The 25,111-nt window shown below is 51.6% G+C and overlaps 8 protein-coding genes across 8 annotated transcripts; 1 reads left to right on the top strand and 7 right to left on the bottom strand.

Annotated features, from left to right (window-relative positions):
- Positions 1 to 2,959: 2,959 nt before the first annotated feature.
- Positions 2,960 to 3,330, bottom strand: J4E83_002683 (uncharacterized protein; the record flags this gene model as incomplete). The annotated part of the gene is made up of 2 exons (XM_049329626.1): positions 2,960 to 3,208; positions 3,262 to 3,330. 2 exons carry the CDS (start codon positions 3,328 to 3,330, stop codon positions 2,960 to 2,962), a joined length of 318 nt encoding a protein of 105 aa, XP_049191305.1.
- Positions 3,331 to 3,887: 557 nt separating this feature from the next.
- On the bottom strand, positions 3,888 to 4,505 carry J4E83_002682 (uncharacterized protein; the record flags this gene model as incomplete). Its single annotated transcript, XM_049329625.1, has 1 exon — positions 3,888 to 4,505. One exon carries the CDS (start codon positions 4,503 to 4,505, stop codon positions 3,888 to 3,890), a length of 618 nt encoding a protein of 205 aa, XP_049191304.1.
- Positions 4,506 to 5,033: 528 nt separating this feature from the next.
- J4E83_002681 (uncharacterized protein) lies at positions 5,034 to 6,029 on the bottom strand (the record flags this gene model as incomplete). The annotated part of the gene is made up of 1 exon (XM_049329624.1): positions 5,034 to 6,029. One exon carries the CDS (start codon positions 6,027 to 6,029, stop codon positions 5,034 to 5,036), a length of 996 nt encoding a protein of 331 aa, XP_049191303.1.
- Positions 6,030 to 8,405: 2,376 nt separating this feature from the next.
- J4E83_002680 (uncharacterized protein) lies at positions 8,406 to 9,797 on the bottom strand (the record flags this gene model as incomplete). The annotated part of the gene is made up of 1 exon (XM_049329623.1): positions 8,406 to 9,797. One exon carries the CDS (start codon positions 9,795 to 9,797, stop codon positions 8,406 to 8,408), a length of 1,392 nt encoding a protein of 463 aa, XP_049191302.1.
- A 1,844-nt stretch (positions 9,798 to 11,641) lies between these two features.
- On the bottom strand, positions 11,642 to 12,748 carry J4E83_002679 (uncharacterized protein; the record flags this gene model as incomplete). The annotated part of the gene is made up of 2 exons (XM_049329622.1): positions 11,642 to 12,705; positions 12,742 to 12,748. The coding sequence occupies 2 exons, from the start codon at positions 12,746 to 12,748 to the stop codon at positions 11,642 to 11,644; spliced, it is 1,071 nt and encodes a 356-aa protein (XP_049191301.1).
- Positions 12,749 to 14,601: 1,853 nt separating this feature from the next.
- Positions 14,602 to 16,183, bottom strand: J4E83_002678 (uncharacterized protein; the record flags this gene model as incomplete). Its single annotated transcript, XM_049329621.1, has 3 exons — positions 14,602 to 15,327; positions 15,374 to 16,033; positions 16,088 to 16,183. 3 exons carry the CDS (start codon positions 16,181 to 16,183, stop codon positions 14,602 to 14,604), a joined length of 1,482 nt encoding a protein of 493 aa, XP_049191300.1.
- Positions 16,184 to 19,191: 3,008 nt separating this feature from the next.
- Positions 19,192 to 20,096, top strand: J4E83_002677 (uncharacterized protein; the record flags this gene model as incomplete). Its single annotated transcript, XM_049329620.1, has 2 exons — positions 19,192 to 19,817; positions 19,868 to 20,096. 2 exons carry the CDS (start codon positions 19,192 to 19,194, stop codon positions 20,094 to 20,096), a joined length of 855 nt encoding a protein of 284 aa, XP_049191299.1.
- Positions 20,097 to 22,819: 2,723 nt separating this feature from the next.
- Positions 22,820 to 24,391, bottom strand: J4E83_002676 (uncharacterized protein; the record flags this gene model as incomplete). The annotated part of the gene is made up of 3 exons (XM_049329619.1): positions 22,820 to 23,251; positions 23,312 to 24,125; positions 24,174 to 24,391. 3 exons carry the CDS (start codon positions 24,389 to 24,391, stop codon positions 22,820 to 22,822), a joined length of 1,464 nt encoding a protein of 487 aa, XP_049191298.1.
- Between the last annotated feature and the right edge of the window lie 720 nt (positions 24,392 to 25,111).

Below are 25,111 nucleotides of genomic sequence, written 5' to 3'. Positions count from 1 at the left end.
CCACTGTGCCGCTCGTCCGAATCTCCATCGATTATATATTGCGCAGAACTTCGAGCTGGAAAAAGAGGCTTCGACGAGAAAATGTATTCCCGAATTCGCGAAAACACGCCTCCAAAATGTACGGAGTTGAAGAGTGGTGGCGCTGTCACTGTTGTCGCGATGTTCGTGGGAGGGAATGCGATGACGTCATCTGGTTTCTGCGAGGAAAGCGCGTTTTAGCGCCCAACGCCAACAGCTTCCCTTCACTGACGGACCTCCTCTTTCGCGATCCCTTCGATCTCTCTTCAGGCGCTCTCACGTCTTTGTTGATTCCTCACATAAGATCCTGCTATCTCGAAGCAGCTCATTTGATCATCTCTTCACAGAAACCACGTCCACACCAGCACTTCCGGCGAACGCGTCGCTTCCGACCGTTAAACTAAGGGTACAAGATAGCATGATGCCGTATATGGATTTGAGACGTTTTGAAACTACTGAAAATAAGGGGGTGAAAATAGACGAGGAGATGCGCGCGCGGGCAACGAGCACGACGACCATCATATACGCTGGGTCCGCCCCACAATTATACGCCATCTCGAGCTCTCTCATTTTACACGAGGATACCCAAGCCCATGGCACATCTCACAGTATTGGCCTTGCAGGAAATGGGTCGCTTGCCGTGCAGGATGCACTGATAGAAGACCGCCAAGGCATTCCACGGAGCCGCTTCCGGCTTATATCCGCGGATGAGTATTTCCAAGGGAGCTCAGCGCCTGAGGAAGACCTAACCGAGGATGGTACATTTCCGTTCAATCCAACGTGCCAACATCTCTCGGATATGCTCGACAACAGGACGTTCCTCTTAGAAACGATTGGGAAGTCAGAGAAGGCTAGCGCTTTGGAACTTGTCTGCGCGTACTTGTCAATGCTTCGTTGCTTTCCTAAGACATCACGAATTGATCAGATGACCTCTAACAGGTTCAAGCAATCGGACTCGATCATTTTTTGATGGCAGAATGTGCAACATATTCGGTAAAGACATATCAAACTCGCACTGAGTCGCAGGAACCATGGGAAGACGTTCGAACAAAGATTAGGACACCACACAGGCATATCCAGAAAGTCCAATAGCCCGGCTACATCAGTCGGTCTACAAGCCGAAGTCCTTTGCCGTAAAATTGCTCTTGCAGGAGAAGACGCGACGGCCGCGAGAACGGCTTCCACAGCTGGCGCAATCGTAATCGTCTGTGGTATCGGGTGTGCACTTGCCCTGAGAGCCACTGCCATCCGCGGCCTCCATTTCGAACCCTTTGTCCTCTACTCGGGTTATTAGCTTGGGACACGATGGTAGACCAACGGATTCCCACCATAGATAGTCCAATGCATGCCATTCAAGGTATGCACTTCGAGCTCTGTAATCACACTGTCCCAATAAGCGCAGCCACCTGCTGGATCATTGCCTTCGCAGCGAACTCCGCCATCACTCGCGTCGTCCGTCCCGCTTAGGTTGGATGTGTCGCAAACATCGTTACAGTCCGGTGGGCCGTCAAAGAACTTCCACCCCACCTGGAGCTGCGTTAGCTATACTCTAATTTCATACAAAACACACGTCTTACGTAAGCTTCACCTGTGAAGTTGCTGTCTTCGAACGTGTAGATCACAAAGTCCGCAGTAGCGAAACCGAAAACAACGGCGAGAACAGGAAGGATTAGACGCATTTTGATGGAGATTCAGGTTGTTGCTCTCTAGAAGACGTTGGGAAGGTGTATGGAGTGAAGGGGTAAGAACGGCTCGATCTCACACTTTGTACAGCACCAGTGCCGGCTGTTCTCTTCTCATAGCAGCACCCGGTCTCTTTGTCCAGGGATGCTACCGCTCTCACAATTAGGCTGATAGAAAGTCCATCATTGACGACTGGTCATTCCTGGATTTCATATCGGTGCGTGCGAGAGGTAGCATGCAGCATTCCCCGCTTGCTTCGCTCTTCGTCGACGACACTTGACAACGGAAATTGCAAACAAATCACGCCCGAAAGTAAAAAGACTCAAAATGACACGGAGTTGCTCAATGAGGGCTCAAAGTCCCAAGACCCGCGCGAACCGAGGAGCTGAACAAAGGAGCTGAGCTGTCAAGACGATGCAGTACCCATGGTTAAACTGCGCAACTGCACCTTGGTTTCACGGCATAGCTACCGGCTGAATGACATTCGTTGAAGTACTGTCGCTCCAACACGAATTCCCGTAAACTCTCGGCTCTGAGAGACGTATGTAGAACCTCTAAAGTCTGGAAGGCTTTCTGGGGGGAGCAGATATCTGGAATGACTCCGCCGATAGAGCGGACAGACGCTCACGTTCGACGAAGGAAGATTTTATCGAGGCAGTACTATGATTAGGCTGCAATGATACAACCGGACAGCGATTGTCAGTGCTGCGGCACAGCACTCAGCTACAGGGGACAATGAGCTTGGCCACATGAAGCAATTTCCAGACTGCATACCTCTCAAACGTCCACTCTATGCACAAATCACTCTGCATCACATTCAACAACTCTTTTCCATTGGATGAGAACAGAAAGAGAAAACCAGGCAAGCATTTGAGCATCCGAGAACAGACAAAGTGTATCGAATGCAGCGATGGAGTTGAAAACAGACTACATTTGTGAGTTTGACAACCGCCATAACGCTTTTGTATTCAACCAGCTATTTGACCAGAGAACTGAAAACAGTAACGACAGTGTAGAGATAACAGTGACAGCGTAGCTCATGTTTGCACCTATTTGGCAGGGATAAAGCTTTCCGGAGTAAGCTCAGACTTGCACGAAAAGAGACCTCTCCCACCCTTTCCGTTGGGAAAGCAAACACACTGATACGTATCGGCACCAGTAGGCGTACACTTCCCGAGTGAAGCCCCGCCACCCGCTGGCTCCATCTCGTATCCTCTTTCTTCTATTCAGCTAGTGTCAGCCTCGAGTAGTGGTCCATTCAAGAATAGTTACGTTGAGGCTTACTGTATATCGTAAAATGGACTGGCGGGTCACTCCACTTGCTGTTCATCTCCAGCTCTAGGATCTCGCCCTCGCCACCGGAGCATCCGTATGGCGATTCTTTGGGCGTCTTGCATCGCGCACCGCCACCACTTGCGTCTTCCGTTTCGGTCAACCAGCCACCTTTGCCATCACCGTCACATACGTCGGCACAGTCTGGCTCGGCCTTGAGAAATAGGAAGGCATTCTGGGTTACATTAGCATCTGCAGCTTACAACCAGATAACTGGGCATATCGTACGTAGACTTCGCCGGCATTGGTGTCTTCAAAACTGTATATCAAGAAGTCTGCCGCTGAGAGACTGATCATCGCGGCGAGGGTTGGTACAATGAAACGCATATTGAACAAGCCGAAGTGAGGTATGGAATGGTCTTTGAGAGTTCTGAAGTTGAGAGCCAGATATTCAGTAGGATAACGGCTCGGTAGTCGTTGCTTATGTACATACCTTGGTAGGTAGCCTCCGCCCTGTCTTCACCCTGCGCGCGTTGATCCTCTATTCTGCATCGCCTCCACTGTACATTGCAGCAATAATAACACCAACCGGAATTGCCACATCGTATACAGTTCTTCGCTGCCCATTTGTGCCGTAGAGTTTAGCCTGTCTGCACTTCCACGTACGTGTTTGTTGGGATCTCTCACATCAAAACCACCTCTTACACGACATAAGAAGAGGGGATGCCAAGTATCCCGTGGTGATCTGCAATGATTGATCCCCGAGAATAGAGTGCTCTACTTCGAAACCGAGTATATACCCAGCGGCGCAGTCATGCAGTGTAGGGCATCCCAAAGTATGCCAAGGTTTCCATGTACTGCCAAGCGATGCGAAGCAATTATGTATTTCAGGCTAGTATTAGGCTATCAAGGCTTCATAGCAACAGGCCTCCGATTACACCAGCAGCGATGCTAAGAAGACCACCACCAACCACACTCTTAGCATTGGCAGCGCCAGTAGCATCTGCCGCAGCGGCACTAGCAGTTTGGCTCACGCTTCCAGAATTCGCTGCAACACCTGTGCTAGCACTCATCTCTTCCACAAATCCAGACATCGGATGTGATTTGTACAAAGTAGCGGTGGATGTCGCAGCGTCAGTGGTAGTAGCTTCTGTGGCCTGGCTGAGTTTCTCTACACCAGCCGTGATCACTAATTCGAACGTGCCTACAGCTGAGCCACTGTATGGCTCTGTGCTGCTGCCGGGAAAGTTTGCCTCGGTTCCACCAGCCGTCTCTTTGCATATCGCGCTTTCGGGCATGATCACGCAGTCCATTGTAGCGGTAAAGTCGGACTCCGGGCTTGGGTCTCCCATGTTGAGATTCCAAGTCGAAGGACCGAAGACGAGGGTTTCGGCTGGAAAGAGACCACAGTCGATGGAGGTAGCACAGGCGAGTGCAAGAGTCGTAGCGGTGGGATTCGCGGTGACAACGGAGCCGACCATGTTCGGCAAGACTGAGCCTTCGAAGATGTCGCCGATCCATGGGACTGACATAGTTGCTGGGATGTCTTGTTGCGCAGCAACTAGGCCGATTAAGGAGACGAGGATAAACTTTGAAGCCATGGTGACTGGATCGATCTTGTGAAGAGTACGAAGTTTGAAAGAGTGAAGTTGTCGATGAGACACAGAATTTGTAACGAGTGACTGTACGAAGAACGAGCGACAATGAGCGATACCTACAATTTGTCTACAGCGAAACTTCTTATGTATAGAATTTTCGCGTCGCGAGGCCCTCCATACTATCGTGAATCAAGCTCTTGTGGCGTTCAATAGGGGCGGCTGGCGCCTGATCTTTAGCGACCTCGGTATCTCGCAAGTTCCCGCTCCCGCGGAGGCTCAACGCACATCTTATACCGACACAAAGGCGAGGCTCTATAGAAAGCTATGCTGTGGATCGTTTTATACCGCTGCGGCTCGCTGGCTATCCAAAGGCAAACATAGGCCGTAGACGCGCCTTCGTTGTGCTTATTGACACTTCGGTAGTCGTGCGATGCATCTGTAACCGAGGGGGCTCGTGCGCAATTATTCGACATGTTCTTTCGGAATCTGGCCCGCTTGTTCCAGCAAGTTGTCCCACCATGTAAAGTACGGCTCGTAGCCTCCACCGCCTCGTGCATGATGGAGGCTGTGCTTTCTTGCTCCGCCTCCCCAACCCTTGGGCAGTATCTTGTCATAACCCCACGGTAGATCCAGCCCCGAATGCAGCTCGACTAATAGCCATACGAATATGGGTACAAACAAAGTCCGCGTGAAGACATGGCTCTTTATGATGTTGAGGCTGAAGTTGGCCAGCAGCACCAGGCCCAGTCGCTCGAGAATGTGCAACTGGTTGGTAATCTGGGGGTGTATCTCGGCGTGTCGATGGTGCGGTGCGTGCCATCGCTTGACCACGGGTATGACGTGAAGCGAGTAGTGGAAGAGGAAGAAGAGCGCATCGTAGAGGAAAAAGCTCGTCGCGAGCTCGAGGGCGATTCGGCGGCTCGTAGGAGGAAGGTCGGGAAGAGCGCGTTGCGTTTGCAGCGGCGAAGACATCGTCATGTTGTGCAGTGTTGGCACCAGAAACGTGCTGTGATACGCCGCAGTGGAGTTGTTTGCTGCGATTGCTGCCGCGGCCGCGTGGTAATTGCCCGACTCTAGCATTGCAGTAAGCGGAACATCGGCAAACTTCTTGATCATGGTCAGATCCATGAGCAGCAGCGGCGTCATGTAGGTGACAGCCTCGCCCCATCGTCGCGAAGGGCGTCGCATCCCATGTGGCTTCCTAGCTGCATCTCCCTCTTTCGTATCCTGCTGAACTGCAAATCTCCATTGCGGGTTTCGCATGAACACAACCGTCATAGACACCTCGATTACTGCGTAAAGAAGGACTGTCCATATCGTCTCAAAAGTCGACAAACGATACAGAGGGTTCCGTATCAGCCATTGCCACAGGTGTGTGAGAAGAGGCTGGTATAGGTCTGGGAAGGCAACGGAAGAGAGAAACAGGGTTCCTAGAGCAGCTCGATACATCGAAACCATGATTGCATGCGATTCTGCGTGAAGGGAAGTCCATGGTGTGTTGAGTCGCATGCATTTGCCTTCCTTTGGCGCTTTCTGGGCATTCATGACTCTTGACGTCATCCGATCGGAACGGTTCCGAGGGCATTCGATCTCGAAATTGCATCTCACCCATCACCATCATTCGCTATCTAGTTGACATCTATCGCAGTCATGTTAGACATCCAGCTTCGACCGATTAAAGACACGCTCTTCGATTCTATCACGCCACTTGTTCCCTCCATTTGCTCGCCACTAGCCATCACGTTTCTGGCCTTCTCCTCGGGTGTGATCTCCTGTATTTACGCTGCATCCAACAATACTTTGGCGAGCATCACGTTCTGGGCACTAAACAGGGCACTGGATTGTCTCGACGGCGCTGTCGCCCGCAAACGCAACCAGTCTTCAGATCTTGGCGGCTTTTTCGACCTCTTGGGCGACTTCATCATCTATTCGGCCACCCCTATATCCTGCGCTTTAGCACGTAATGGTGAGCCCAATGCAAAGAGCGTCTGGCTCTCAGTGGCTGTTTTAGAAGCATCATTTCACGTCAACAACTTCGTCTTGTTCTACATTGGCGCCATTCTCGAGAAGCGCAAGGGCAGCGGGAAAGATGGAAGCCGGGTTAAAGAGCTGACCAGCGTGGCAATGCGACCAGCACTTATCGAAGGGACGGAAAGCGCGGCTTTCTTCACAGCCATGCTCATATTTCCTCGCTATCTGCAGCATCTCTCATGGACCATGGCCCTTTTAGTATGCTTAGGCATTGCTCAAAGGACAAATTGGCTTGTGCAGGCGCTGAGCTAACTGGTATCGAATGGAACTCGCTACAGAGAAGGAGAGACCGCTTTCTGCTGCATGATGCCCTTCTCTCGAAGCCTCGAGATGACACTTTGTGCATTGCCTTTACAAGCCGCAAGCTCCGAGTTGCTCATCACCTCTGAGAGACTACCATTGCTTCCGCTCGACACAATGGTCGGATAACGGATGTTGTTGGACTCGATGAAGTTCTTCACCTGCAAATGGTCAATACTTGGATCCCAGTACTCGCAAGGTCCCATCGTGACCACGAACCTCTTCTGACAGCTCATCTCTATGCCATTGCACGATGTGGTATCCAGACTCAGCCTCTATTGCTTTCTTCGCTTCTGCCCAAGCTGGTGTTTCTTTCAATGACAATCCGCCATGTGTAATATCACCTGCGGGAATCAGCATACTTTGTCACATTATCAGACGGATTAATTCGCCGAGGGAAGCACACAGGCGGCACAAGCTGGATTCTCTTCTGAAGAATGGCAAATCTTCCGATAACTGTACCTCAATTTGCCCATGATAGATGCGTCGGCATTGTATAGGATGTAAAGTGTACCAGACATTACTGCGACTCGCTTTAACTGAGAATAATGTGATGATGTTGTTTGCGGATCGGGTCCAACTCGGTGGCTGGGATGAAGGGGTCGATGACGTGCATGACGCACGGACCACGAGTGTCAGTCAGCCGAGGAGCGCCCAAGAAGCCACCGCAGCCATTTCATCGCCTCCCATCAATACGCTATTTGCATAGCACTCCTATCGCTCTGACAAGCAACATTCCGCAATACCGAAGCTCGAGAATGTCAACAGATCCAATCAGGTTCAATAAGGCCGTCTCAGCAGCGCATGCCACAACATCTTCTATCATTGCATTCTTGTTACTGCGATTCTCGTCATGGCCGATACCCCCGTCACCAAGATCAGCCCCTCAAGACGCTCACGGAAAGAGCCACCACCTAGACGATTCGCGTAACCCTACGATCAATGGTCACAACAAGTTGGCTAACGCGCTGACTGCATGGGAGACCGCTTACCTCCTGTACGACACTTATGCGATGATTCGTGCACGCCGCAAGAAGGATCAGTCTGCATCTTGCGCTGCCTTACGCGTTGTGGCCCGAGACTCGCCCATCACTCTCGTGCATCACGTGCTGCTTTCATCCGCGTTACTCATGCTGCAAGCGTACATTGCAGCCGGCAAAGAAAAGGGGATGTGGGTGATCACTGCGTTCTTATTGATGAATGGCAGTACACCACTGATGCATGCGCGATGGTGGAACCGACAGCGCACCGGAGCATCGAACACTGCTCTAGATATGGCCTTCTTGGCAACATTCGCCGCTTCAAGATTCGGTGTCGTTTACTGGATATTGACGAAATACGGTCAGCATCATGGCCTTGGTCCGTTTCAAGCGTATGCGATGCTCAGGAAACGATGTCAGATCGGGACCGCTATGCTAGTTGGGCTGAACGGTATCTGGTGGACCATGCTGGCTTTCAACGTAGCGAAGAGGAACACCAAGCGACGAATACATTGATATATTGCTATGAAGATCTAGGCGACACACGTATCATGATTGGGTCTGACGGTCTCTGAGTCGGCAACTGCTTCATATCACGAGCCCAATCCTCAGGCATCACCGACTCGTTCGGTTCCCATCCCAGCCAGCCGCGTACACCACGCGGTTCAATATTCCCATCAATCTTGATTCCGAGGCGCAAAATTGTCTCTGCTACAGCCCGCGCGATCTCGCGGATCGCATCGCGACCCAAACAAGTCTTCGGACCCGCTCCATAGGCTACACCGGGCGCCAGGTTCTTGTCAAAATATCGATCTGGATCGAACACATCCCAAGTCGACCCGTAGGTCGATGGATCGCGGCCACCGCCCACGAAATACAACCAACAGTCCCAGCCCTTTGGTATTCTGATGTCAGCCTGCTCTCCCGGCGACGAGATGATATTGTCTCTTGTTGATCTTCTCATGACGCCTACAATCGGCGGGCTAAGTCGTTCAGTCTCTAATAGTATGGCGCGTAAGCGTAGCGAAAGCCTCCCTGGTTCAGTTTCACCGGTCAAAGTATCGGCCAGCGATCGACCGTCCTTCGTCCGATACAAGAATAGGTTTGACAAGAAGGCTGTCAGAAGAGATGCTAGCGCTTTGACCGCGAGGCTGCTGGTAAAGAGGACTGAGTGCTTTGCCACATCCTCTGTTTCGCCTTGGCCCGCAACAGCAAATGGACATGCTTTCACATCTTCCTTCATGTGACGCAGAATCCTGTCTTGCAGCTTCTTGTTCGCCTCCTTACCCTTCTTACGAGGCGAGTGCCAAAAACCTGTGTTGACCGTCACCGGGAACAGCGAGAATTGGCCTCGAAGTAGGTCTTCCTGTAGGCTCTCCAGCGTATCGAAGAGACTGTTGTCGCGGTCGAGACCCAGGAATGTTCCGAGCAGTATCTTCCATGAAAGCCTTTTCAGAGATTCATACATGTCTATCTCTGACGTTGACGGCTCAGAAAAATGTTGGTTGACCCGCTCAGATACTGCAGGAGCTAGCACTTTCTTGACAGACTCCATTCTCGCTTCCCAAATTTGACGCATAGATGCGTGTTCGTCACCATCCGTCAGTAGCAAGTTCGGTGATGGAAAGAACGGTGCCATCAGCTCAGCATATGCGCCACTGGCTTCGTAACCTGCCGCATCCTGGGCCAGGACTTGATGGATTTGCGCATGCGAGGAGACAATTGCGACATTGCGATTCAGCACCTTTGCCCGAACGATAGCTCTATTCTCTACAGCCTCCGGGTGCTGTCTTTGGAAATCGATGATGCGCGATGTGATGAATGCTTCTGGCGAGTTGTGGAACGAGAAGCTCTCGGCAAACCCGCGCAGTGTCGAAGAGCTTCCCAGAGGAAGTTGCGGTCCTGGCTTAGGCATCGTGGACAGTGGGTTTGCCTGTGAACTACAGATCGCAGCAACGCCTAACCTCATACCGCAACGGGTGTCTCGGCTGCGGGGTGTGGTGGTTGCTACGTCATCGACTTTACGCCACCGCTTGGTATTCAACGAGTCTAGACACAGCTTATCCTGGAATTTCTGAGGTTTCAAAGCTCACTGCAAAAGAAATCACTTGAGAATGGATATAAAACGTCCCTATGACGAGGGAACGAAACGACCCTACCAAGACGAGGTGGTACCGACCACGCATGCAACTGCTTCCAAGCAATCGCTTCTCCACAACGCCTACGCATACCTTTGCATTGCACTTTTGTTCGTCAACTACTTCCTCGCGCAATACGACAAGTTCATCCTATCATACTTCCAGAATTCTGTGCTAGCAGATCTCTCGCTGAGCTCGACCCAATATGGCCTTCTCTCTGGTTACGCAACAGGCATTGTCTACGCCATACTCGCTCTCCCCATCGCTTTCCTGTCGGACTATACATCTGCTCGCGTATGGGTTCTGTGCGTTACAGCGGCATGGTGGAGCTTATGCGTCATCTTCCAGTCTCTAGCGAACAACTTCGGACAATTATTCTGTGCAAGACTTGGAATGGGTATCGGACAGGCAAGTGTGGAGGCACTATCCATCAGTCTCATCAGCGACCTGGTGGGATGGAGAAACGTGTTCATCGGAGAGAGTGTACTCTATGTCGGAGTGTATATCGGCGAAGCCATCAGTGGCCAGATTGCTACCGCGTTTACGGAAACCGGCACAAGCTGGCGCATCGCTCTAAGAGCCATCGGCATCACGGGATGTGTTGTAGCGGTGCTATTGAGACTCGTCCTGCGGGAACCAAAGAGAAGAGAAAGCCTGGTTCAAATGCACGCACGCCATCACAGCAACAGCGTAGACGAAGATTACGCCGACATACCACCGCACATCCAAGGCACATCGAGGTTGAAAGCAGCAACCTCTGATCTGCATGCTACGTTCGCATACATCCTCCGCCTGAACTCCTTCTGGCTCCTCGTTCTCTCCGCCGGCTTTCGTCAGTTGAGTGGCAACGTCTTCGGATACTACATGCCCAGCTACCTCGGCGATACATATCCCTCGCATACCGAAATCTTCTCACGTTACGGCATCATCGTCGGTGTCGTCGGGTCAGTCGCGGTGCTAAGTGGCGGAATTCTGACCTCGGTACTATGGCCACGTACGAAATTAACGCCTATTTATCTGACTGGTATTGGAGGCATGATCAGCTCTCTTTTCGTTCTCCTCATGGTCTTCTCTCGCGACATCGCCGATGGCTCAGAAGACCGAGGTATCAAGATTCTATACGGCGTCATGAGTCTTGCTTATCTCACTGCGGAGCTCTGGCTAGGCTGTCTCTTCGCGCTCATTGCGCTTCTTCTTCCTCCGCGCTATAAGACATTCGGTCTCGCTATCTGGGGTAGTGTGCAAGTTCTCATTTATTCTTCAGGGCCTCAGATCATTGGCCTGTCGTTGATGGATGAGGAGACAACGAGTGAAAGCTATAGGAGGGTGACACAGTTGTGTTTGGCGATCATTATCCCTATTGGTTATTGGCTCGCTGGTATTGGGTTCCTTTTCTCGATACCTTTGGTGAAAAAGGACTTGAGGGAGGAGTTTGTTATGGGGAGGTTGAGTCGTAGAAGGACGATTGGGTTCAGCATCTTTGCAGGGGTGTTAGCAACTGTTGTAATCACCTTGTTCGTTGTAAGCTTAGTGTATCAAGCGTAAACGCTGATAGCGTATTAAGCATGAATCATTCCTCGTCATATTCTACATAATGATTTTCCGGGAACAACACCATCATCTACTTGAAAGACAAGCCCAGAAGATCTTCAACAGCTGCATATAGCGGGCAAGCATAGTCTGCCTCCAGCAGTGGCCGGATAGTCACACCACTACTTCCGTCTTTGCCCAGCACACCCAATTCTTTGCCAAGCGCACTACCCACTTTGGGCCATCCAACGCCACCAGCGGGGTTCTTCGCAAAGTTTGCCCAAGTCTTCTGCATGAAAGCACTCAGTTCAATCTGTTGCTGCGTTGCAGTACCGAACTGGCTCGAAAGCGGATATGTGCCAAACACCTCAGGAATCTCGGCAGTGTGATAGGCGCCTGGATCGGGGAAGATCCCGACCGAAGGGAAGACGGGTGTGAACTGATATCGATAGGTTGGGCGACCAGAAATGGCGAGGTAGTTCGCTAGCCTGGCGGTGGTGCATGTGAAGACTAAATCTGTGCCGAGCCTATCGGATAGCTCGTAAAAGTCCGTGATACCCTGTGCAGCATACGCCGCGATTATGGAGTCACGAACGACTTGCGATGTAATGTTGTACTGGTCGAAGAAGTTGTCCAAGGCCGTTTTACCGTCCGTTACACCGGCTACTGCTAAGAAGGCACGTGCTTCGTTCAGGTTCGTTCCAAGCATGGTTGGTACGTTGGCAAATTTGCCAGTGGAGATGCTGAGTCTGACGTCAGGGACTGATGTGCCATCGTTGTTTACAGGTGGGAATGCGAGAGAGTTCGGCTCAATATATGCTTTGATGTCCACGGCAGGTACCTTGCGAAGACACGCAATGTCTGTGCAGCCGAAATGCAGCAACACCTGCTTGTAGTTGACGAGGCCGTTTCCGGGAAGTACCGCGTTCTGAGACTCAAGGATAGCCGATGAGAATGGAAGTGGACTGGGTGGATTGGCCAGCAGTTGCTTCACTGACTCGCCGCCTGCGGATTCGCCGAAGATCATGACGCGGGAAGGATCGCCTCCGAATTGCGCAATGTTATCCTGTACCCATTGCAATGCGAATCTCTGGTCCAAGAAGCCAGCGTTCTGGGAGCCAAAGGGTATTTCGGGCGAGTTCGAGAAGCCGAAAACTAAGATTGGGCAAGTTAGATACGAATAATCTCGACGTAACATGACGGAAACACTCACTATTTGTGCGGTAGTTGATAGTGACTACAACGACATCTTCGTTGATTGCTAGGGAGCTTCCGTCGTAGTACTTTAGTCCACCAGTTCCGAAAGCCAAGTTACCCTGCACTTGTCAGCATGCTGTCGAGTCTGAGTAAACCGGCAGTAGATGCATACTCCAAAGAGCCAAAACATAACAGCCTTTTTGCTTGAAGATGTTACATCCGGTGGTGTATAGACATTGAGATACAGGCAGTCCTCACTCTCCGCTGGCGGTGGAAAGGTAGGGTCATTGAAGTACTCTATGGTTCTGTCGCGAACACCGCCAGTACCAGAAAACTGCTGAATGCATGATGGTTTGACGTTTTGTGCCTGAAGAGGACTAGACCAAGGTACTGCTGCTTCGGGCGGCGCGAATCGAAGAGGGGGCGATTTTGCAAAAGGAACTCCCAGGTAGGCGTTCGCGGAGGCTGTCAATGATGGCTGATTTGAGGGCTTGGTCGTGGTTCCCACGATGACACCAGAGGCAAGGGTGACCGTTGGCCCGTTTTCAACGGGCGCTGACAGGACTGTTGACGCGAAAGAGCATAGTAAAAGCGCTTTGCTCACGGACGAAGCGATGTGAAACGCCATCGTGAAGGTAGGAGATGATTGCGAGTGTAGAGTTGGAAGTCACACAAGACTCTCGGACCATCTACTTCCATGTTGGGGAACAACTGTTATAAGTCAAGATAACAGCACGCTAGGGCGATTTGATTTGGATGCTAGTCTGTCAGCACGATGTCGATAGTGTATATTGTGTCGGTGTTGTATGCAGATCATCGTCGGTCTTCGTTTAGCCTGAGCGGTAGTCGAGGTTACTCCAGGGCTTAAGCATCTTCGGAGGCATGATGTAGCCTATGATCGTGGAAGGAAGAACGGTCCACGACTCAAGCGAGAGCGAGAACGACAGCCTATGCCCCAGCATCCGGAGTCGTGGCTCCAGGTGATCGACAAATAGCGCGCGCGGCCAGATGCTAGAGTCCAGTTCCCCTGCAACAGATCTGGATGCGGTCTACAAATCGCTTCCGGTGAGTTCCTCTTGTAGTCCGACCACCAATCAGCGTGCTGACGATGCCTCGGCATCGCGCAAGCTCCCCTTCCGCCGTAGATCATCCGCACGTGCAGCCAATTACCGCACGCGGGTACCTCGGCAGTCTTTGCAGGCATCGACCGTGATCGGGGTACTGACGCGACCGTGGCTGTCAGACACCAGATGCAATGACTTCTCCGCATCTCGTCCGTCTCACAGGATTCTTGGTGGTCGTACTGTCGCGTGGGAAGTCTCGCTATTGAATGCGGGAGTGTGGGGTTGTCGCCGGGGTTCTTCGTGCTTTCCCTGGATCATGAGAACGCTTGCAGCTCTGGTGTCCATACCGAACAGTGAGGTATCGGCCGATGTACATTGTTAGACAATGTGCGTGATCTGTCCTGATACCTGTGGTTGTCTTGTCAGAGCGATAATGCAGAAGGCCAGCTTCCCAGCGAGTAGATTGCGATCAGTGCCAAGCTGTTATTATCTAAGCAACGATCCTACCTGGGCAGCTGGAGGGCTGTGCATGCTGAGTTAGTACTGAGTATAACAGCGCATCGATGAAGATGAACAATGGGAGTCAGTATCAAAAAACCAGTGCGTCACATGTCACAAGCGCTGAGAAGGGTTCAAGAGTATGAAGACGGAGATGTTGATTGAATGCCGCGTGAACCTTCCAGGGTAGGAAAGGTCCAAGCGCGTCCGTCCGCCTTCTTTGGCGACAAGAGGAAATGACGCCGAGTTGTCGGCCATCATCGATCGCGCCCCCTCGTCGCCTTCATTCGTCTTATCTCTTTACTGTTTCAATTGTCTCAACACCAATATCCTTCTCATGCTCCATACCCTTGTTCCTTGCAACTACTTCTTCCTCGGTCAATATCGGCTTGCCGCGAAGCTGCGCCCAAACAGCCTGGTGCATCGGCCTTAGGAAGAGGGCGTCCATCTCCTCAAGACTGATACCCTTCGTCTCGGGTACGAAGAAGAAACTCCAGATACCCATTGCGACTAAGATGGTGGCGAAGAAGAAGTAAGCCCCGTAACCCAGATCTGAGATCATGTATGGGGTACTGCGGGCAATGATGAAAGAACCGAGCCAAGTATCCGCAGTCGTGAGCGAGACACAAAGCATACGGATGTCGAGTGGAAAGATCTCGGAAGCGTAAGTCCACGTGATCCCCTGCCATGTAGCGCAGATGATGAAGGCGTTGATGTAAACGCAGACCATAGCAAGGTAGCCCCAGCCGTTGCGTGTGACATCGCCTCTCAAAGCAGCTCCAGCGGGATCAGCCTTCATGACATAACCGCCGATGTACCACATGGGTATGCAACCGAGTGCAGCTCCCCAGATAAGGCCCTTGCGACGACCAACCTTCTCCACAACGATGAAGGTAAAGGTGAACATGCCGAGTGTCTTTGCGATGCCGTAGAATCCAGTAGAGAAGAGCTTCAACGAGGTTCCAGAAATACCGAGGGTTTCGAAGATGCGAGGTGCATAGTAAGTGATGATGTTGACCTGACAGATTAGTCTCTATCGTGCCGTGCAGATGGTATATACTTACACCAGTGAAGGACTGCAGGAACATGAGCGCAAGACCAATGGCCATGCGGTTACGCACACCCTTCTGGAATAGCTTCATGAACTGTTGCTTCTTACTCTGTCGATTGGCGCTACGCCGTTCGACTTGCGCGCGGATCTCGCTCATCTCGTGCTGGATGTACGCATGTGACTCGTCGAGGCACCGAATCTTACACAAGATGCGTTCTGCGCCTTCGAAGTTGTCCTTCTTTGCGAGGTATCGAGGCGACTCAGGGCACCATGCGACACCGAGAAGCAAGAGCAGACCGGGAATAAGCTGGATCGCAAGAGGGACGATCCATTGCGTCTGGCCTTCGACGCTAATGGTTTGATCACAAGCATAGTTGATCCAGAAGCCCAGCATACCTCCACCTTGCGAAGCGATTTCGAAAATACCGACCAATCTGCCACGAATGGAAGGTGGAGCTGTTTCAGAAATGTAAACAGGCACGACCATACTTGATGCGCCAATTCCTAGACCTGCTACGGCTCGACCGCCATAGATCATGTTGAGACTACCTTGAGAGGCCGTCATGAGTGTGCCGCCAAGAAGGAATACCGCGGAGGCAAATATCATAGTCTTTTTTCGACCAATGCGTTCTGCGAAGGGAAAAGCGATAAGCGCTCCGAAGAAGCATCCCGCCTACTCATTGTCAGTTCGCGACGACTTGGCAACAGCTCATTTCGAGAAACCTACCTGGAAAGTAGAAACGATGTTGCCTTGAATTGTGTCGCGATTGCTCTTTGCGATGTCGTTCATGCCAAAGTCACGAATGAAGGACTCGAGAGCCATAGTCCCGCCAATAACGGCTGTATCGTAACCCACTGTTTCGACATTAGCTTTTACACTCGGACTGGTTCAATCATACTTACTAGCTAGCGCAGACATCGAGGCGATGAGTGCGATGAGGTGGATCCGCCAGTTGCGGACCTCTGGCGGGTCCAGAGTACCGGATGCATGAGTGTTAAAGCAACCCATATGTTGGTTTAAGATTCAGTGAAATTGATCGTAAGGTTGATGGATAGAGTATGATTTCTAGCCTGATTATGAGCCTTCCGAGCGAAGGGTGTGTGTCTTCTTATGCCCGCTGCCTCGCTTTGCAGGCCTTCATTGCCGAGCCATCCTTCATGATGCTACCTCGCCATCACTACAGTCATACCCCGCGGGGAAACTGCACGAGGACTAGCATCGTCCCATGTTTACCGCAACAGTTGCTGTTCCAAGCTATCTCTCGGATCATCGTAGCGAATCTGGGGAAGGGTCCACTTGGCAGTCGACAAGGTCAAGCCTTACCCTCTGGTTGGCATCTGGGGTTGCGATATCTTATAGGCAGAGAGCTGCATGGAGGATGCACATAAGGCACTTGGCGACCGACCGTTATCGACGGTATGGGTGGTGAAGCTTGACAGAACAGTAGACGCCGGTAGCGTGTGCGGGGTAAACTGGGTCGGGTGAAAATCTATGCCCGTGGCGGACATCCATGCCTTTTTCGACATTGCATCTAGTGAGCTAGTACCTTCACCTCAACCAAACTACCATGGAACAACTTCAGCAGTAAATATGTTTGCTGTCTGCAAATGGCCTGCGAGTAAGATCGAACCGTGGAATCGCGATATGCAACAAACGTCTCCACGGACAACAGCCGAATGCCGCATAACAGCTGCAGATTATCAGACCACACCTGGCCATGCTCGCGCTCCGCTGGCACGTGGCAGGATGAATATTTCCGCCCCAAGACACCAAGCCCTGGCATAGCCTTTCTTGACATGCACAAGATGACGGAGCCGCCGTATACGATAAAATTGCGGGACGGTCCATCGCACCTGGGCACGGCGGCAAGTCGCTTAGCTCGCTACTGTCAGCAGCCACGACGTGTTTGGCTGGCTATATCATGGTCTACACCTCACAAGAGTATTGGCATGTTGACTTGGACTACGCTAGGGTAAGACCGCGGCCGACAACGTATCTGACGTCTTGCAATGGCGATGTTTGTCATGCCAATGAGAAGGATGCGATATCGCGTACGAAGTGGCGACGTTGTGGGTGTGGCGTTTGAACCTGTCTGCTCATTTTCGGAGATGTCCAAATCCTCTAACACAATTCCGTCGCATGGCAAGATTGCGAATGGAGAGGTCTTGCTCAGGTGATTGGAGGCCTTGAGAGTTGAGACAAGAAAGGAGCGTCGCTCCTTGGATTCCCATTAATCGCGTCAGACCCGAACATGGAAGGTATCTCTAGGACGATTGGGATGATTCTCTAGTAAGAAGATGTGAATAAGCCGTGCGTATACCGCAACACTAAACACCAGACACCAGGAACGTTCGAGATTACGAGAAGAAGTCTTTGAATTGGGATTACAGTACGATCTAATGCCAATTTGATTGTAGGAGTGATTGGACACTAAGTAGCGTGCCCAGGCCAGGTACTGCTGGTTGACCCATATCTCTACTGACGGTGCCCGGAAGTCGGGGCGTGCAAGCTACGCGAATCAATTCCTAGCCCACGCCTTCTTACTTTTACTGACAAACAGTATACTAAATAGCACAGTGAAGAAAGCTGTTGTGTTAACGATCATCCAGTATAGCAGCAACTGAAGTGCAGCCCCGTTCAAGTAATTCACAGTCCACAGATCTCGCTTAAGTAGATCATATGAGAACTGAGACTTGTCAATAGCCACTACTAGCCGACTAGCCAACACGGTCAGCTTGAATAGGAAGTGAACCCAAAGCACTTGAACGCTGGCGTATATCAAGTCCAGTATGTAGTATGTAGACAGAAGAACGGCCAAGTTGCGGAGAGCCCAGGGCCTGAGCGATCGCGACTCTCGAATAAAGATCCACTTATGAAGGAGTACACGCTCCCTGCATATAAACCATCCGCTGTTTGTGATCGCGCCCAATAAGCGTATGCAACAAAGCTCGTGCTTTGTGGGTCCTCGTCGAACAAATCGAAGCTTGTGGTTCCAATAGATGCATTTCTTGGGCTGTCGTTTGGCCCACTCTGAGAAACACGCATCACCGACGATGTGCATGCAGGGAAGCAGCTGGATTGGGCGACAGCCTTGGGCGGAGGGTGGGATCGAAGTGTCGTATGGTTCTTTGCAGATGATGCACACATCGTCTGGGGCGACGGAGACGTCGGCTCGAATGTTGTAATTCAGTCTCCACAAAAGGTCTCGGAAGAATGTTTGCGGCCTGACGGACATTATGGTGTGGAGGCTTGGCTGTCCTGTGACTGGATTGAAGCATTCACTTTAGACCTATATGTAATCATCTCTTCACAATGTCGTTTGCACTCGTGCATTGGCGCCTGTCCAGAGACAAAGCGGAACTTATTGTACAAACGATGTGCGTGGAGAAACATCGACAAGATAGATATCAGCCGCAATCCCTAGCAATCAATATTGATGTGTGAACTGTCTTGGGCCAAATGACCATCAGATGTACGTGCCGTTTTCGTGGCCGCGATATCAGGAAGAAAGTCGTGGTCATAGCACGCTGTGGCGCAGCCATGAAGTCAAGAGCCGTGGTGAAAGATGGCAAATCCGACAGAATCCTGAGTGCTGCACGCGGTTGGCACTAAAGCGGAAAGGCTAGTTAGTAAGCGGGGTAGCTGCAGGAGGGGCCTAGGCCCAAGCTCCTGCCGCGCCCGCCAGCTCTCCAGGTACTCTCTCCCACGGCGCTCCCTCCATGTTAATAGCACCCGCCACACGAGCACTACAACCACTCCGACCACTCATGACGAGCGCATATTATCTCGCAAGACCTTTGTCCTCCCGATCACGAAGCGCCTCACCCAAAATGGCCGACACACTGTCTCTCGACGAGATCCCCACCCTCACCTTGCTCTACAAGCTCAAGAAGATCGTGCCAAGCGACGACAAGGGCCGGTCCACATACAACGCGTCGGCTACCCTCAACGACAAGATCAGCGTCATCCGACAAGACATCACAACCCTTGCCATCGACGCCATCGTCAACGCCGCGAATACTTCCCTCCTAGGTGGTGGAGGCGTAGACGGTGCGATCCATCGCGCAGCTGGGCCCGGCTTATTAGAAGAGTGCGAGACGCTGGACGGTTGCCAGACAGGCAGTGCCAAGATCACAGATGGCTACGAACTACCTAGCAAGAAGGTCATCCACGCCGTTGGGCCGATATACTGGAAGGAGGGTTCGCGTTCGGCGGAACTTCTATCAGGCTGCTACCGCACGAGCTTGGAGCTAGCAGTCGAGAACGGCTGCAAGAGCATCGCATTCTCAGCGCTGAGCACTGGCGTCTACGGCTATCCCAGCGGTGAGGCCAGCACAGTCGCGCTCGAGACGGTGCGCAAGTTCCTTGAAGAAGAGGGCAAGGCGGACAAGCTTGACCGCGTCATATTCTGCAATTTCCTCCAGAAAGACGAGGACGCGTACTTCAAGAACATCCCGTAAGTTTCAGGCGTCATTGCCCTCACTTTATACACTGACGTTTACCTAGTGACTACTTCCCGCCGGTCGATTCTGACCCCAAAGCGCAAGAGGAACAGTCCACCGAACCCTCCGAACTCGCATCGCAACTTCCAGACGCCCCGACGGCCGACCCTAAAGATACTGACGATGCTCAACAGCCATCTCCGAAGAAGCAGAAGACCACCGACACCGACGATGACTTTGTCGTGGTCGAGAAAGATGACATCAAGGAGGACAAGGCGAAGCCTGAGCTATGAGATCATCACACGATAATGCGATAATGACGGCGAAAGTTATGGGTTTTTTATCGGCTTATGCCAGTACACTTTGTGATTTGGGCATACTGGGCGTTCGGTCGTTGGGCATGGGAGGCTTATACCCTGGATACGAGTCATGAACGAGCCACATCAATTCTCATTAATTGAATGACATACACGCTCAGTCGTGTTCTGCTCTTGGAAATCCGCGCTGTGCCTTGATCTAGTCGCAGAATAACCTCTCCCGATACCATTCACTGACAGATTCGTTCAGATTACTTCAGCTGTGTGTGCTTGCACAGGGTGATGCTCAGTTATTTCACCGGAAGACACAGATTGCAGCCAAAGTCAGTCAAAACTCTGTCCATCAAGATTTTACATCTACTAGAACTCGCATCACGACCGACTTCTCGCAGAAACAATCACTACAACCCACAGTCGACAAAACGTTCCCGACATAAACCATGCCGCACTTCCTTCAACCACTCGTAGCCGTCCCATTAATCCCCGCTTACGAATGCAACAGAGCTTCCGTCGAAGAAGACGACGCATGCTACATCTGCCGCGAGCCATTCTCTATCGACGACTGCTCGCCCCTCCAGATCACTCCGTGTGGCCACATCGTGGGGGACAAGTGTTTGTACGAGTGGTTGAAACGACAGCTTGACAAATGCCCATATTGGAATCATCGTCTTCCCTTGCGTCCCGCCCATGAGAGCTCCATAATTCGCACTCTGGTCGGTTCGCGTGTTGGCTCGGTGTGGTTCCACATCTTCGAGCGTTACATACTTGACTTGCCATACTTGTCTATCCGCGAGGAACTTCGATGCGTTATGCAACATCCGGATTGGTATGTCAATGGCAGCGTTCAGAATTTCCACATCATCTTGCTGGTAATGCGCAATGTTGTCACTTCCTGGAATATCGGACTTGTAATGTTGCTTTTCTGGCGCTCAACTGGCGATAGGCAGTCTAGTCGAGACCCTATATTGCTAGTGGGGAACATTTTGGTGGTGGCCATCACTGTGGTCAACATCTTGACTTTGCCGACTTTGGTAGCTATACTTGTTGACTGGTTTAAGAGGCGATCTAGAGCTAGAGCGGCAAGGACTCGACTGCGATGATGGTAAAATTCACGCCGAAACTCAACACTACCGTAGTTCTTTGGTTCTCTGATACAGTGCGGTCGAGCCAGTGTTAGACCAACAGTTCCAAATTGCAATATAGGAACAGCCGTCAAGGGTGCTAGAAAGAGTTCCTAGTCATTCATCATGCTTTGATATGCCACACTGCCAATATGACGCATAAGTGCACTCAATCAGTAAAGCGTCACTTCAGACTCTCAATTACTAAACTTCCCGATATCAGACTCTGGGCGTCGACCTGAAGTCCTGCTCCATTTCCTCAACTGGCCAATGCGTGTCCTGGGGAGGAATATTGTTGCGATAAACCGGAGAAGAAGGGCGCGGTCCATAAGTTGACCCACCGGGCCCTGCAGCTAGACGCGGCGCATCGACGATATCACAACCTTGAGTCGGTGTTGACGCAAAACTGTCATTACTTCGCGCATTATCGCTGACCAATGCTGTACGGGGCGTACTAGGGGTCAGCGCCTGCGAATCACGTTGGACATCGGCTTTGGCTTCGACATCCGTTTCATTTTTCTCGGATGTGGCAGAAGCACGCCTGTGGAAGCACTGCCTCACAGTGGTAACAACCCATATGAGGATAGGTATGCCGACCAGAACGCCAATGACGCATCCAGCAATGATGCCGTTTGTCTTAGCGTCGTTGGGGTCGGGGCGATGGGTTTCATCATATGAGTACGTCGGTGTGGATGCAGGCACGGTAGCTTCAATGTACGGATATGATGGAGAAGGCGTCCAAGCTGGTGACGTTGGTACGGGTGCGATCGCTGGATCGGACCAGGCAGGTTGTGTCCACGCTGATTCGGTCCATGCGGGTTCGGTCCATGCTGGCGCTGAGGGCGTCCACTCCCACTGACGCGCCTGGAGGTCGTTATCGGTATTAGATGCGAATGCTGTACCTGTGGTCATGGATGTGGCCATTACCATAACTTTTGTTGGCTCTGTGATGGGCAGAGAAGGGCGAACCGGCGCTGCGGAGACGATCGATACAATCATGAGAGCGGAAGTGAGAAAGGGTAACAACATACCTGTTGCAGATGCAAACATATAGAAGGTATATCCACAACTTCTACCTAGATGCTCACTACTGTGACGTTCGATCCAGCGAACTGTGAAGATTCTGATCGTATGTTTGCTGTACTGTGTGACCGTTACCCCGCGGTCCGCTCAATGCAATGGTCAGTTCGCGCTTTGAAGGATCTGCTCCAGGGCTGCGCTTGGATTTTTCAATCAGTACGGTGATAGTGTTGTCGGTATATAGGGCGCGTTGTGAGATGACATCGCTAAGTTTGGCGCTGGCGGTGATACGTAGATAGTTGATGGCATGTCACGGCACTGGCGACTCATCATTAATGCAGTATACGCTTCGACAAGATAAGCTACAGCACTAATCTATGAGCTTCTCGTATAGTAGATATTTAGTAGTGCTTTCCGGATTCGTGTCACACCGAAGCCGTGTTGATAGGTACACGCGCCACATACTCGCCCTTGCAGAGCTCCGCATAACAGATCTGCGTTAACCGTGCTGAGACAATAAGCTTGAGTGTATGTCTTCGGGGCAAGAACAAACTTCGCTCATGTCATCCGAACGTATTTGACCGGCCCAACGTACGCGTGTCTGCCACGAAGAACGTAGTACAGTATAGCAAAGAGAACGACCATCCCATATCCCAATACTGCCCAGTTCATATCTGTAATTGTTGGCCGAGGCCCAACAGGGAAGAAACAGAAGACCCAAGCAAACAGCAGGAACAGTACAGCGATAATGTTGATCGGTAATCCAAGTCTTCCCAGGTCGAACTTGGACGGCAGAAGCGGTTCACCTCTTATGCGCTTCAGGGCAACGCACGAGATCGTGATCAGGTACGACGTTAGCATCGAAGCGACACCAAGGGAGATCACCTGCATGAATGCGACAGTGGAGCCAAGGTTGATACATGACAGAATCACGACGAAAACAACCGTTATGTAGGTCGAGTTGATCGGTACTTGGCGCTTCGTTGATACCTACTCGCTGTCAGTTCTCGTTTGAAGTAATAGCCATGGCAAAGCCGGCTTTTGACGAACCTTGCTGAAGACATGCGCAAATGGGACGCCATTATCACGAGCGAAGGCAAATACCTGGCGTGAACTTGTTGCCATGATAGCAACGCAAGCGAAAATCGCAACGACCAACATCAAAACCGTCAGCGCAGTCGCGCCGCCTACGGACTTGGTTGTGTCGACGAAAACTTGAATGAAAGGCGTGCCAAGTGGTGTCGTAAGTACAGAGACTGTATCGGTGACGCAGAAGCAGAAGGTGATTGCCATGATCCAGCCGAGCAACCCGTTCCCGAGCCACGTCCACATCATAGCGCGCGGGATCACATGTGCAGCATCGCGAACCTCCTCCGCCATGTGTGCTCCCGCTTCAACGCCAACGAAGGAGCTGGTAGCGCTCGTAAGGCCAAGAATGACTGCGAGCGGAATATTCCCCCACATCATATTGTCCTCGAAGACCGTGAAGACATCGCTGGAAGAGTGGCTTCTATCGCTCATGACCCAGAGTGGAATTACGACAGCGAAGAATCCAGCAACGTGCAGTATGACGACGCCTCCTTCTATTAATGGTAGATGGCGAGAGAGGTATGTGTTGAACGCCAAGCATATGGCCAGGACAGCCCAGATGAGGAGCGTTCCGTGCCACGCCTTCGGAATGTACGACGGATTGTTCAAGATGACGAGACCCTGGATCTGTTTTCCGGAAAGATACGAAACTGTTGCTACACCGGTCTGCCAGCCCAGAACCCCGAGCCAACCTACCAGATAGCTGAGAAACTTCTGGCAGCTTGGAGGTGCGAACTCTGATACCCAGTGGTACTGTGCGCCAGCCGTTGGTGCCCTGCTGAAAGTGAGTAAGTATCATTGGATGTCATTAAGCTGTACCCACATCGATGCCATCTCAGCCAACGAAGCGACAACGAAGCCGAACCCGATCATGACGATGAAGTATCCCCAGATAAGCCCTGCTGTTCCGCCGTTGGCAAGAGCAAAGACAGATGTGGCAAGGATAGTCTCCCAAGTCGAAAGAAGAACTATGCAGAATCCTAGAATGGTGATAGAACGGAAGTTTCGCCGGGTTTCCTGCGTCTTTCCCATGCGGTGCATGTCATGGGCGTCCGCTGTGGTTGCATCCTTCTCGGCCACGTTGTGATCCGGGCTATGATCGTTGAATATATCTTGAGGTTCTCCGATGTGTGCTTCCGCAAATTTGCTCGACATGATCGTGCTGGAGGACTTTTGCGGGAATGAGACGCAGAGGCAAGTAGCATGTCGCCATCTCGTGCGTAGACAAAGGTGTTCTTATGCCTGAGAGGTGATGCGGTTGTATCCTAGTCGACTTACGCCCTGCATATGTATATGGTAGCTCAAAGAACTCAATACCTGCGCCTCGCTGTAAAGACGGTTTCGCGTACCGATGCTGCAGTATTGATTAAGCAGCTTGCGACCCAGCGCTCGCCATTGGCAGACGGCTGGGCGTACAGCAAGCAGCGATAAGTTTTGTCTTACGGTGGATATCGCACTGCCGAAAGCATATGGATGATGCCGTTTGTGCTGACAGGTAGATATAGCCAGGCCTTACGATGCAGGCAATCTGCCATCGGAGAGATCATTGGTAGGTAATATGCTATGATCTGGCTATCTGCAACGTGTCGCACATGTGGAGATCTAGACGCTCATACTCATCGGTCAAGAACTCAAGGATCCGCAGCGAGACAATGTTTCGAAAGTCGTGATAGAGTCGAGGCCGTCTGTGCTGTGTGAGAGCGTGACTGAGCTCTGGAGATGATTAGAAGGCAGGTGCCCCTGCGCCAACCAAGAAAGGCT

This window comes from Alternaria metachromatica, assembly GCF_023757995.1.
Source record: "Alternaria metachromatica strain BMP 0045 chromosome Unknown scaffold_4, whole genome shotgun sequence".
NCBI classification, from domain to species: domain Eukaryota; kingdom Fungi; phylum Ascomycota; class Dothideomycetes; order Pleosporales; family Pleosporaceae; genus Alternaria; species Alternaria metachromatica.
The sequence above is the reverse complement of the archived record's forward strand: the minus strand, read 5'-3'. Positions and strand labels throughout refer to the sequence as shown.